Consider the following 13223-nt stretch of genomic DNA (forward strand, 5'->3'; position numbering starts at 1 on the left):
CCTGATATATCCCTCTGGTTTTTTTAATGGTAACTTTTTGCAGCTGATGTTTCACCTTCTGCACCTGACTCTGACAACACATTTTTGTCACATCTCTGCCTGTAAGTTGCATTGGAAGCTCTGTCTTCTTATGAGTCACCCTGGCGAAAGATCAAGTATTTTACATCCATTGGGCCATGGAGCCTCCCAATCCCAACAATACACTCGCACTATTGTACACAAGAAAGATGTGACTGTTGACGATGTCTTTCTTCCATTCTTTGTCCATAACTTTGCAGTAATCTTTCCCTTTCTTTGTCTTTGCTTCCTGTGGCTGCCGGGAGTCATGTGTTACTGATTTATACGGAGTTCATGTGATGCCATTTCTCAGCGTTTGCAAATCCTTTGTGAGGGCTTCGCGGGATTTTGGGTTTCATTCCTGCGATAGAGCCATGCTTTGTGCTGGATTTGCAGCGTTTAGCGTGCTAGTGTTTAGCGTTTGGCCGCTACAAAAGTCATGGTGATATTAATATTGCTCTTTCACCATTCTGAGTTGTTTCAGAAGAGCTCAACTGTTGGAACAGTGTTCCCTCTATCTCCGCCGCAAATGTTTTTGTTTATGAGAAGCACTTTTTCACCCCACAGAACACTTCTTCTGCAACGCCCAGCCATGGCTATTTGGTGTGAAAAAGGCCATTCTGTCAGAGATGGCAATCGGTGTGTGTGTGTGTGTGTGTGTGTGCGACTTGAAAACATTCTCGGGGTCATTCAAGTTCATTCTTCTCCTCGACCCACCTTGCTCAGAGAGTAGAAAAGAACCGCCTTTTGATTCGCTCTCTCCAACCGGAGTTTACAGCCACTGCAGGCGATGCCACCACCGCTCATTCTGCAACAGAAGACAAATATCTAATAAACTAATGACTGTGGTGGGTTTTTTTTGTGTGCGTGTTTGGCGCGGCGACATCCTCTTTGTCTCTGCCTCTTTTGTCCCCGGTCACAGTCATGCGTTTCCGCCGGGCTATCTCAGCCCCATCTTGATTAGACTAAAGGCCAAGCCCCAGCCCTGCCTCTGATGTGTATTGACCCCGCCTGGCCCTGCCTGTGGGCAGCCTATCCCAGGGGCCGCTCTCAGGTGGGCTGAATAGGGGAGGACGGGGGGAGAGGGGGGGGCGGGGGGGGGAGGAGTCGGAGGTCAGGAGAGTCGGCCATCGGTTGTGGGGGTTGGGGTGGGAACAGAGTTGTGTGTGTACGGACTCACAAGATGGCGTCCCATCCGCGATCGAGGCCTGGGAAGGCGCTGCGCTGTCCTCTGTGAACTCGACTCGCTTGCGTCTGCCGTTTGTTTACCTCGCGGTCGACCGGCAGAACGGTGGAGCGTAGGGATTTTTCTCCGGCTGGAACTACCTTGACGTTGTTTATTGACACTAGTGTGGCTGTCCTTAGAAGCCTGGGCTTCAGACCGCCGGCGTTCCCTCATCATCGAAAACAGGTGATCCGCCAACGTAAGAAGACGGTGAGCTAGCTTGTGCAACTGCCAACATGTCTTCCCTCTGTAGCCGTCCCCCCATCCGGCCTTCTCCCCTCAGTAAAGTCACATTGAAATAGCCATGAGAATAGCCAATGATATATTTAAATAGACACACAAAGCCCCTTTGTGTTGCCCTTATCTTGAATGAATATCGGCCCTCTTTTTGACTGGCTGAAACGCTTGGCCGTTGCGGCTGCGCTTGACACCAGAGAACGCTACGGACCACAATGCATTAGCATCAACGCCTGGTATTTTTCCTGTCATCGGCCAGCGCCGTTAATAACTCTATAAACTCTCCCGAAATAAACCCACAATCATCGTTGGCTAATCGCGGTTATCCACTTCGTGTGTGTGCGCGTGTGCGCTTTGTAGAAGCCACAAACTGAGGGCCGAACATAGTGAGGACAAGGTGGGGATCTGATGTTGCCATTTGTCTTGTCAGCAACCTTGGCTCATTGACGTGTGTGTGTGTGTGTGTGTGTGTGTGTGTGTGTGTGTGTGTGTGTGTGTGTGTGTGTGTGTGTGTGTGTGTGTGTGTGTGTGTGTGTGTGTGTGTGTGTGTGTGTGTGTGTGTGTGTGTCGGGAGTTCACGGAGGTCAGCTCGGAGCAAGGCCGTCTCCCGGGTGCATTCAGACAGAAAAGCAATAAACACTCGGGGACAAAGGGGAGGTTTACACTCACACACACACTGCTGTTTACACTGCACACACACACCTCTTCAATTCTTGTGGGTGCGGAGGGGGGGGGGTTTTGTTTCCTTTTTTTGGACTTTTAAACACTTTTGTGACTTTTAAACACTTTGTGCATCTCTCGGGTTGGAGACAAAGCGTGCGGCCGCCCTAATTGTTTTTAATGCTATTCCTTTATCACTGACCCTCGGTCCCAAACTCTTAATACGGTCGGCTGCACTCCAACCCTGGGCCTTTAAGATTTCAGGCTGGCCGGGTGATTAGCCTTCCTGCAGAGTAGGCGTCTTGAGATTAGACGACCAATAACCATAACCGGTGTAAACGGACCAATAACCCACTAGGCTACCCGACTCTGCGACGCGCATTAATGATTAAACATCGTCAGTGCGGTCGGTGTCATATTTACCGCGACGCCTTCCGTTCCGGGGATGACCACGGAAACGTTAATTTACCTGTCAGACCGTTGACGCATCTGAAAGACATCTCGGGTCGCGCGGCCACGTAAACCGGATTTTCCAAATGGTGCGTGCACTTTTTTGGGACTGTCTTTTGCACATAAATACTTGCAGATCTCCTCGCTGTCGTGCACATAAACACACAATCATGGGTGCAGACCGGGCTCGTACTAGAAAAATATGCCTGCTTCAATACTGTGTGTGTGTGTGTGTGTGTGTGTGTGTGTGTGTGTGTGTGTGTGTGTGTGTGTGTGTGTGTGTGTGTGTGTGTGTGTGTGTGTGGGGGGGGGGGGAATATGCAGCCTGCAAGCTGGGTTGCTCACGCTCACACACTAGCAGAAATGTGCCGCTAGACTCACACACACACGCGCGCACACATGCACTCTCAAATGGAGCCAGCTGCAGCTGAGGTAGTGGTTCTATTGGGACCATGTGGGCCATCTGGATCCAATGAGAGCCGGCCTGGAGGTACGGGGGAGCCTGGATCAGTGTACTTCTACTGACAGACAAACCCCTACCTCACCAGCGCTGGCGCACAATGCCAAAGCCGGATGCTCGCTGGACCGTAGCATTACAAGCTATCGGTTGAGATCTTGTCAGGTTCAATGCAGAATGAGTGCGTCCACTTTTCAAATGATTTGCGTGTTGTGTGTGTGTGTGTGTGTGTGTGTGTGTGTGTTAGTGGGGGGGGGGGGGGGAGGAGGAGGAGCCGGGGCCTTCTGATTGAACCAGACTTCAGTTTGGAGTGGCGAGGGGTTGTGGGGAAGAGGTTTGCGTCGTGGCCCCCCCTGTACACGTGGAGTGACCTCCTGTAGTTTCCGTGGTAGCACACCTACTGTTGTGTAGACTCTTCCTTTACCTCGACCGGCCTTCTCCAGTTTGTGACGTCCCAAGCTCCCTCACTGTGCGCACACACACAATTCTCACTATTCTTCTCTTACGGATGTATCCCTACTCCCTTATCCATCATCTATCGTTATTCCTTGCATGCTCTCTCCCTCTCCCCCTCATTTTCTCTCTCCTGCTCTTTCTCTCCCCTCTCCCTCTGTCTCTCTCTTGTTGTGTATCTGCCACTTGTAATATCTCTCCCTGTCCCCCTCTCCTCCAATACATGTCTCTGTCTCCGTGCCAGATGTCTTGATAAGTGTGCTGAAGTGTCTGTGGCCTTGGAATGCCTTTGAAGCTGTAAGTGGACCAATGCAAGCCCCACGATAAGCCCCTATTTCCACCAGCTTTGTCAGGAGGGTGAGGGAGAGTCTGAGGGGGAGGGAGAGAGTGAAGGGGAGAGCCATGGACCCCTGGAGACCGAGGCAAGATAATCTATTGGTGGAGTACAGCCCAGGAGCCCGGGAAAGACAGGGAAGCTCTCCTTCCAATAACCCCTACACCAAAGTGTACACACAGGCACGAACACGTGCACACACACACAGAGGGGTCAATGTGTTCACGGGGAAAAAAAAAAAAAGGCAAGATTCGTCTCTTCAATAATTTATACGGGGACCAGACATCGATTAACACAACGGGTCGATTGACTCGTGCGGATGCACTTCATGCCTTCCTTCCCCTCTCTGCCCGCCACCACCCTTCGCTGGGGAAAAACTCGCTTTCCACTCTAAAACACTTAGCGATTTAGCCCTCTCTCTCTCTCTCTCGTGTGCTCTCGCTCATGCTCTTTCGACGGGACCGGAGATAAGCTCCGGTTCCCAAAGTAACGCGAGCTTGCCCCAGAACCGGCACCCACGTTTCCACCAGAGGCCGATGCTGTGACCACACAAACGAGAAGAAGCCATACTCCCCCATCCTCACTCCCTCACACCCGAACGGGATTCGCCCCCCAAAATGCCACTTCTCACGCGCGGGTTCCCACCCCTGCTGTGCGCGGTGTTCCCAGCTCCATCTATCACGTTTCAGCGGGGGGAGGGAGATCAGGTTCCCATGTACTTCCTATAGCGCTGCTATATATAGAGAGTGGGGCGTTCTGTTCACACGCCGCACATCTGGTCTCACAGGGGTGGGGTTGTGCTGACTCATCTCTTTGGTGTGTTCTTAGGATGACTCTCAGCGCTCGACGCAAAGTGGGTTCACAGTGGGCATCTCTCTCGCTCTCTCTGTGTGTGTGGTTGACATCAGCGAGGTGTAACGCATCTCGTAATTTAAGTTCTGCTCGAGCGTGGGCCCGAGGCCAGCCCTCCCCCCGGTGTCAAACCGGGATGACATCTCGCTCCCCGCATATTAGCGTGTCTTCTGTCGGCTGATGTTACCACTCCGGTTAAAACGGGAACGGGAACGGCTCTACCGGCCGCGTTCCTGACGCTGAACCCCCGTGTTTGGCGTCCGACGGCGCGTCGAGCGTCGCCATGCGGATGCTGCAGTGGTGCATCATATTAATATTTATACCGGTATCTGCACTGTCTTTCTATTTCATTACCCGTTAAGGCATAGGTTTACACAGCTGAGCAAATAAGCACAGGCGCTTCACATCACATATGGTTATTGTTATTTCCGGTGATTCCCGGCTGTGTCTTGCGTTGTGCTTCTGCTGAGCTTCAGTCATTAATATTTGATGGGCGTAAAACAGGCTGCAGCATCCAGGACGGAGACACGCTAATCAGCTCCCCACGTTCATAACAGTCTCTTCTTTCTAATTGCCACTTAAAGTAATTCTCCCTACTGTAGACGGCAAAGACAGGGTTTTTTTCCCCCCCTTTTTCTCCGCAAACGAGGGTCATTTGTGTATGTTTATGATCAGCGGCTGGCCCGCTCCTTAACCACTGTAGCCGACTCATCGCACTGCCTCTGCGTTTCTCCCGCAATACTGCTGATGTCACGCTCCGCGAGACGCTGCCGGGCTCTGCCTGCATCCTCGGGTTTCAGATATATTTTGTTTTCATCCCGCCGGGACATTTTTCTAAGAGTAACGAGCCAAGAGGCAGGGGAATGCTATCTAACAGCCAGCGTCGCCCTCTGCTCACGTCTCCCCCCCCCGCCCAGCGGGTGTGAGAGCTATAGATGTGCTCAGCTGTTGCTGCCAGGGCATTTCAGGTGACTTCCAGCGCGGAGGAGGCGCCAGGCCAAGTCTGTTGGTTCAGAAGTGGAGGAGGCGGGAGAGGGGGAGATGGATACGTTGGGCCAGGTGGCTGAGGGATGGAGTTTAAAAACCTGCTGATTATGTCCTTAGAGATTCAGGAGAAAGGGAAAGACAAACATTGGCTGGAAGGAGGGGTGTGTGTGTGTGTGTGTGTGTGTGTGTGTGTGTGTGTGTGTGTGTGTGTGTGTGTGTGTGTGTGTGTGTGTGTGTGTGTGTGTGTGTGTGTGTGTGTGTGTGTGTGTGTGTGTGTGTGTGTGTGTGTGTGTGTGTGTGTGAGAACAGGAGGCAGAGAGGGCATAAATGTTGTCCCAGCAGAGTTTCATCACCTTAGCGCCCAGTAGACTAGATTGTTCCGTCTCTCTCGCTCTGTCTCCGTCTGTTCAGTTTGAATAGGGTTGTTGTTTTAAGGAACAGGATACTGTACATTAAATACAATGTTATTGAATGTACTGCACTTACATTTTCATGAAATGCCCACAAATAAGGGTATGATTAACAGAATAGATGGTGTATTGCACTTAATTCATTGTTATAATTCCATAAATGAAAAAGAAATACTCTGTATCTTTCTATATCCACCTCTTACCCTTGATTGCTGGGTGATGGAAACATAATCTCTTCCTTTTGTTAGTGAGTTGCCTTCCCTCCACGTCACCCTCCCTCCCTCCCCCTCCTATCTCCTCTCGTCAGTGTCCCCGGGGCCCCGGTAGCGCAGGAGACAATGGCTGTCTGCTTGGCATTTTGAAGCGTGATGCATGAAGCCACTGGGTGTTTTCTAAAGGGGTGGATGGTGACATCCAGCTGTAATCACCTGCTCGTGTATCCTCCCGGTCGCCCTGTGTCAAGTTGTTTGGTTCCTTCCCTCTCTTTGTCTCGCTCTTGCTCTCATTCTCTCGGTCCCTTGCGCTCTCCCTTGCTCCCTCCCTCCTTGTCTATTTATTTGCCGTCTATCGTGTCATAACTTTGTAACGGCTGCATCATGCACGTGAATGGTGAATGTGCGGTCAATACACACCATTAAAGTCCTCCACCGCCCTGACCCTTCTCTTGACCCCCTCCAGCCCCCCCCTCTCTGACCTGTAACGGCTAACTGATAGCGGAGGGTCAGAGCCGTAAACTCAGAGAATGCATCACGGTTCAGGTTGACCGTCTAGACAGGATGTCTGCTAAGCCCGGCCTACCTTCCACCTCTCCCCTTTCTCTCCTCTTTTTTTGCTCTTGCTCTCTCTCTCTCGCTCTCTCGCAGAGCTCTCTCAGAGCTCACTCATCTCTCACTCTCCTTGCTTTCTCTCTCTCTCTCTCTCCTCTCTCCTCTCTCTCTCAGTTCTCTCCTCTCTCTCAGTTCTCTCTCTCCTCTCTCAGTTCTCTATTACTCAAACCTGTGTCTAAATACCAGTTCCCTCTTGGCGTCCAGGTCTCTCTTGCTCTCTACGCTCGCTCTACAAATACAGATAGAGGAACACGCCTTCCTGTGGAAGCTCGTGCTCCAGTGCAGAACATTGCCAGGAAAATGTCATCGTCTAATCGTTTGTGTTGCAAAGCCACGTTGGGATCAAGGCATAATAACACAAGGCCTCTCGTGAGCTTTATAGCTTGTTTCAAATTGATGCACGGCATTGAAGTTGTTTTTGTTCCTTACACATATTTGCCGTGTATATTCCATGTATATACCTACACATACATAATGAATTATGACTCACTGAATGAATATAACATGCAACATGTGGAGGATCCATTAAAATGCATGTGCACTCAAACACATGCATATTTACAGATACATTTGTTTTGAATGTAAAGCACTTAGGATGCGTTATGCCTGAAATGCCTTTAATTGTGCCATGTAAATAGAACCACTTAGTTATTTTAATTACTTCCTCATGCATTCACACCTGCATGGTGTGTATGGGGAGAGTTAGGCTTTTGGTCGAATAAGAAACACAGGACATAAAGGATTCAGAGAGAAAACAAATACTTTTCCATCACGTCCTTGGCGTGGCTCCCTTGATCCACGTGGATGTGAGCACTACCTGTATCTGAGTGGTTCAGCCAGTTAGCCAGCAAACATGCTCACAGCACTATGAAGAGGACTGTATTTGAGCAGGACTCAGACAGCACCCACTGTGAAGGAACTACAAAAGCCCCGGCTAGATTGCAGCGCCCCATCACTAATCTGTTATGACTGCACAACCCATATCCCATTTGCATCAGCATCGGGAGCAGAGACTCCCAGCAGACTCTCAATCACAGCTTTCATCAGTCTGACCGGCCCTTATCTCAGCCGCCTGCCACCCGCATTCTCCCGCGACGCTTCTGTTTTCTTCCTTCTTTCTCTCTCTCGCTCTCCGTTCTCTTCAAGCCCAGGCGGGTTTCAGTCCTGTTCTAGAAGTCACACAACCTCTCTCTTCTGGAAATCTGTCTCTGGCATATCAATTTCTCTTTTCCAATCTTGTCTTTCTCTGTCCATTTCTCCCTCCCTCTCTGTCTCTCTCTGTCGCTCTTTTCCTCTCTCTCCCTCCCTCTCTGTCCCTCAGGCTCTCTTCCTCCCTCCCCCTCTCTGTCTCCCTGGATCTCTTCGTCCCGCCCCCTCTCTGCCGCTCTCGCCCATCTGTGTCCGTAAACAGTTGAGGTATCTCAACTGTTTACTTACCTGATAATCTCACTCACGCAACATAAGGTAGCCAATGTATAGAGCGTTATCTTTCTCTCTCTCAATTGATATTACGTTTTGTTATCACTCGTTATTACAGCATGTGTAATGTGACCCTCCCTTGACTCACACAGTCATCCGGTATCCAACCCATCTTGGGGGGTGGGCTGATCCGCAGTCGAACCCGACGCGATTGGTTAGCGTTCATGAGTCACGGACGCGGCAGCACAAGGGTGGAACCGGCCTGTTCTACCTCACGCGCCTCCCGGTGTTTACGTGTGTTTGTTTATTCAGTACCCGCCTGCCCTTTAAGCGTCGACGGGGCTGCGATCCTTTAGCCTCGCACCCGCCGTACGATCAACCGCGTGCGTGTGTGTGTGCGTGCGCGTGCGCGTGTCATTTTTCAATTTCTCTGCTCGCCCCCACTTGGTGGCATGGCGCTCGGAGCACAATCATCCCCCCGGGTCTGGGGGGCGCCTGGCTCCCCGTTGCGACGCTCCAACAAATTGACCCATTGTGACTCCGTCGGCGTTCCCTGATTGATGCGTAATCGGAGCTCCGGGCTCCCCGTGACTACCGCGTCCCCGGCCGCTGCCGCTGCCGCCGCGCCCCAGACATGATTCCCCCCCCGGTGGCGAGCCGTGGCGAGCCGCGGCGCAGCAAATTGACGAATAAAGCCAGGATATCACAAGGCACACGCACTTATGAACGTAACACACACACAAAAAAAGAGCACACACACACACACACACACACACGCACACGCACACGCACACAAGCACACATTCATAAGCCCACACACTCGTAAGCGAACACACACTTGCGCTTATCATTTGAGGCTGCAAACTATGACTGTGGATCCCATTATAGTGTGTGTATCTCTCTTTGGCTGCCTGTTAATAATAATAATACATTTTATTTATAACGCACCTTACATCAACTCAATGACCTCAAAGTGCTAAAAGTGCCTGTTTATAGTGTTGAGAGAGATTGAGACAGAGAAACATGGAGATGGAGACACATTGGATGAGGAGACAAAGAATGCGAGTGACAGAGATGGGAGACCTAGAACAGACAATAGGGATCAAGATAGACCATAGACACTAAGAGAGCTAGAGTAGCCAAATAGGACAAAGCCGATAATAGTGCAGGAGCCTGCTTCTTTGTATTAGTTTATTATCCCCAGTCCATTGTCCTACTCACCTACTCACCTCCCTCTCTCCTGGATCAGTACTTCAGCATCCTACAGAATACTACTTTGTGGTATTCATTGCATTCTCAGAGTTATGTTTGTTTAATTCAATGTTCTCTCTGAGAACATTGAATTAAACTTGTTTCTTTAAATTATTAATTAATTTGTTTCTTTAAATGGAGAAAATGATAATATAGTTGGTTAAATCTTTCGTTTTGTTACTATGCTTGAGGAGAGGTGAGGGTCCTAACCTATGTTTACTTTTACGCTTGTAATGCTCTGTAATAAATGAACCCTCTTGTCTCCCCTCCCTCTTATTCTCCTCCCGTCTCTCTTCTCGCTCTCCTCTCTCCTCCTCTCCCCACTTACTCTTCACTCTCCTCTCCCATCTCTCCCATCCCCATCTCTCCCCCTCCCATCGCCCCTCTCTCCTCTCCCCCCCCCCCTACTCTTCACTCTCCCCTCCTCTCTCCTCCTCTCCAGGCCTCGGCTCCAGGCCCAGAGGAAGTTCGCCCAGTCCCAGCCCAACTCCCCCAGCACCACGCCCGTCAAGGTGGCCACCGAGGTGGGCCCGGCGCCGGCCAGCCTCCCACTGGCCCCGCCCTGCTCCTCCTCCTCGTCCTCCCTCTCCTCCCTGTCCTCGCTCTGCCTCTCCTCCTGCGCCTCGGCCACAGCCTCCACGGCGGTCTCCTCGGCCCCCGCCTCGGCCCCCGCCTCCACCTCGGCCTCTGCGGCCTCCGCGGCCTCCATCCAGGAGCTGACCCGACGCAAGCCCAAGACGGAGGACTTCCTCACGTTCCTCTGCCTGAGAGGTGAGGCGCTTCCCCTTTCACTACTGCTCACTTACGGTGTGGTCCAGGCGTTCCCTCGGGGTCGTGACCCCACTTGGGGTCCCCTGATGTGCATATGGAGGCTGTTGATATTTGATTCCCTGAGAAGGTTTTAGCAAACCTCAGGGACACAGGCAAACTACTGCTAGTCACCGGGTGTGTAGTAGAGCGGTGCGATTAAGTTCACCGGGACATTGATATTAGCTGTAACTGTTGTTAAATGTGTTGATGAACCCTGAACCCTGGATTCAAACGCGATGAGATTAAAAACAATCTCATAGTTCATAGTTCTGAAGTTCTTCGTCAACCTTTGAAGTTTGTAAATCACATTAATATTGAAATGTTTTCTTCCACTTCCGCAATTAATGAAATCTCATTTATATACAGTCTATTGATAGAAAAGATGATATGCTCACACTGAAGACACACACACAAGGGGTCCTTGTGTCTGTAAGAGAGAAGTGTGCTAGTTTGTTCCTGAAAAGTGGTTCCTGAATATTATTTTTTTGCCTTTGAGTTCACCGAAGTTATTCAACACTCCTAAGGAACTTTGTTTCCGGCACACAGACACACCGTACGCGTGAAGCACAGAGGAGTGTTAGTCCTTGTGTTGTGAAGGTTTTGCTTGAAAACCCTGGTTTCTTAGAAATGTCTTTAAGTGGATGTGCGGGTGTTTGTGGGCTTCCCAGGGATAGGCACCCTGGTTGACAGGGGTGGGGGGGAACATATTCTTGAATGGAAAGTGATTCACATAAGAATCGTGAGTTCTTATCTTCTTCGATTCTTAACTCGATTCACAAATCTCAGAATTCCATCTTCCATGGTCTTCGGTGTGCCTTTCTGTGTTTACATTAACGTAATCAGTTGAGTTAAGGCTTTAAAATATAAAAGCTACATCATCTTAAACACTCTACTCTGCTTTAATGCCCTACTTTGCTTCACTGCCTTTCTTGGCTCACAGCAGACTGGAGTACACACACGCACACACACACACACACAGACACATGCACGCATGCACGCACACACACAGACACACAGAGACAGACACACAGACACGGACGCACACTCAGGCATACACTCACACAGACACACACAGACAGAGACACACACACAGACACACACACAGTCTCTTTTTATCCTAGTGAAGAGATTAATAAAGTGTTTTATGCCCCTATGAAAAAGAGATATGTCCTCTGGAAACGGTTGCCTTTTCATTTATATCCCCAGAATTACTGGGGGATATAAACTGTGGTTGTTGTTGGGAGAAGCGCCAGAGAGCTTTCTGAGCAGGAGGTGGCGTCTGTTCTAAACCGCGGGTGAGGAGACCTTTGCGAATCCCAGCCGGGTTTACTACAGATTACTGACCGGTGATTTAGTTACTGTGCATTTTACCACCACCCAGACGTCATTTACAAGGCCCGGGATGCTAGATCGACGTCTCTGTTGGGGAGAGGGAGGGGCGACTACGTTGTCTTTTCAAACGTACTTCCTTCCATTTCCTTTGGCCCACAACCTTGACTTTCTGCTCGGTCGTCCTGATCCTCAGAACGTCCTTGATCACCCTCATGCGGTGGGTAACCTACTCTTCACGATCCCGCCTACAAATGGACCCCTCTCTCTCCGAAACGAGGGGAAAAAAAGAATCCCTTTAGCGTGGATGAGTTCCCCCCTTATCATTATTAACCTCTCTAAACTAGGCTAAAGACACTGGGGTGGCAAATTTAGATTACAATCAGTTCCCAGCCGACGGCCATATCCCTTTTTCTGGCAGGAAGTCTCCCCTGATTGAATGTCATTTTAATCTAGCGGGGGTCTGCTGCTCACCAGCTCATAATTGCAGCCTCGGTGGCTTTCACACGGAGTGGGGGGGAGGGGATGATGATGATGGTGGTAGCGGTGGTGGTCTCCTTGATGGGTAATATATAGGCCGCCCCGTCACATATAACGGTATATCATTACGTCCGGCGTGTCCTCGGCTGCAGGAGATTGGACGGCTGCCGCCCGCCGCCGCCGCCTCCAGAACGCCGGCGCTCACTGAGTCCGCTCTCTACCGAGCGGCCCATCGTATTGATTTCACGCTAGCAGCCTCTCACAGTGTGGCGTAGCACATCACCGCTAATGAAGCTAATTCCTTTGCCGCTTCGGCTTCCGCGGTCCAGTCGTCGACGACTCTGGCTGCGGTGAGGGGCTCTGCTCATTACGCGGCGGCTAATGCTAAAGCTAATGCTAATTATAGCGCTCATTTGCCGAGCTAACCACCAATGGGTTTTCCACGGGGCTCCGTTTCCCACCCCGCTACTCCCTGCTTGACCACTGTATTTATAGCCCAAGCGAGCGTGTTTGTGTGTGCGTGCGTGTGTGTGTGTGTGTGTGTGTGGGTGCGGCTGCTGTCTGCATGCACGCTGTGCCGATGACATTTTGCGCCGCAGCCTGCCTTTGCAGTCTGTTTATCCCCGTGGCCTCGCATGTGACCCATATCCAGAGCGCCCCCACCGGGAGAGGGACCGGGGAGAATGTCAGCCTAGACCCTCAGGGTGTGTGTGTGGGAGAGAATGTATTTCCTGTCCTGCAATGTATCCTTACAGCTCCTGTGTGTGTGTGTGTGTGTGTGTCATCCCCACCTGTACATTCTGTGTATGCGTTTCCTTGTTGAATCTAGTCGATGCGAAACCTGTTGAGACCCCCTTTGTCAACACGTGACAGACCACCCGCCCCCCCCCAATCCTTTTCACGAGTCTGATATGCCCCTCAGCACTGTCTTGATTCCTCCCACCTTTCCTCCCTCGCCCTCCCATCAGTCCTTCCTCCCTTGCCT

The 13223-nt window shown here is 50.9% G+C and overlaps 1 protein-coding gene across 1 annotated transcript in view; it reads left to right on the forward strand.

The window, feature by feature from the left end:
• Positions 1-13223, forward strand: part of LOC311365323 (protein Jumonji-like) — a gene marked incomplete at its 5' end in the record, with an annotated part of 76301 nt that overhangs the window by 29067 nt on the left and 34011 nt on the right. Inside the window, one exon of the mRNA XM_084484836.1 lies at positions 10062-10390. Coding sequence (XP_084340962.1) covers positions 10062-10390 — 329 coding nt within the window. The remainder of the gene's footprint in view (positions 1-10061; positions 10391-13223) is intronic.

This window comes from Micromesistius poutassou, assembly GCF_964030765.1.
Source record: "Micromesistius poutassou genome assembly, chromosome: 20".
NCBI classification, from domain to species: domain Eukaryota; kingdom Metazoa; phylum Chordata; class Actinopteri; order Gadiformes; family Gadidae; genus Micromesistius; species Micromesistius poutassou.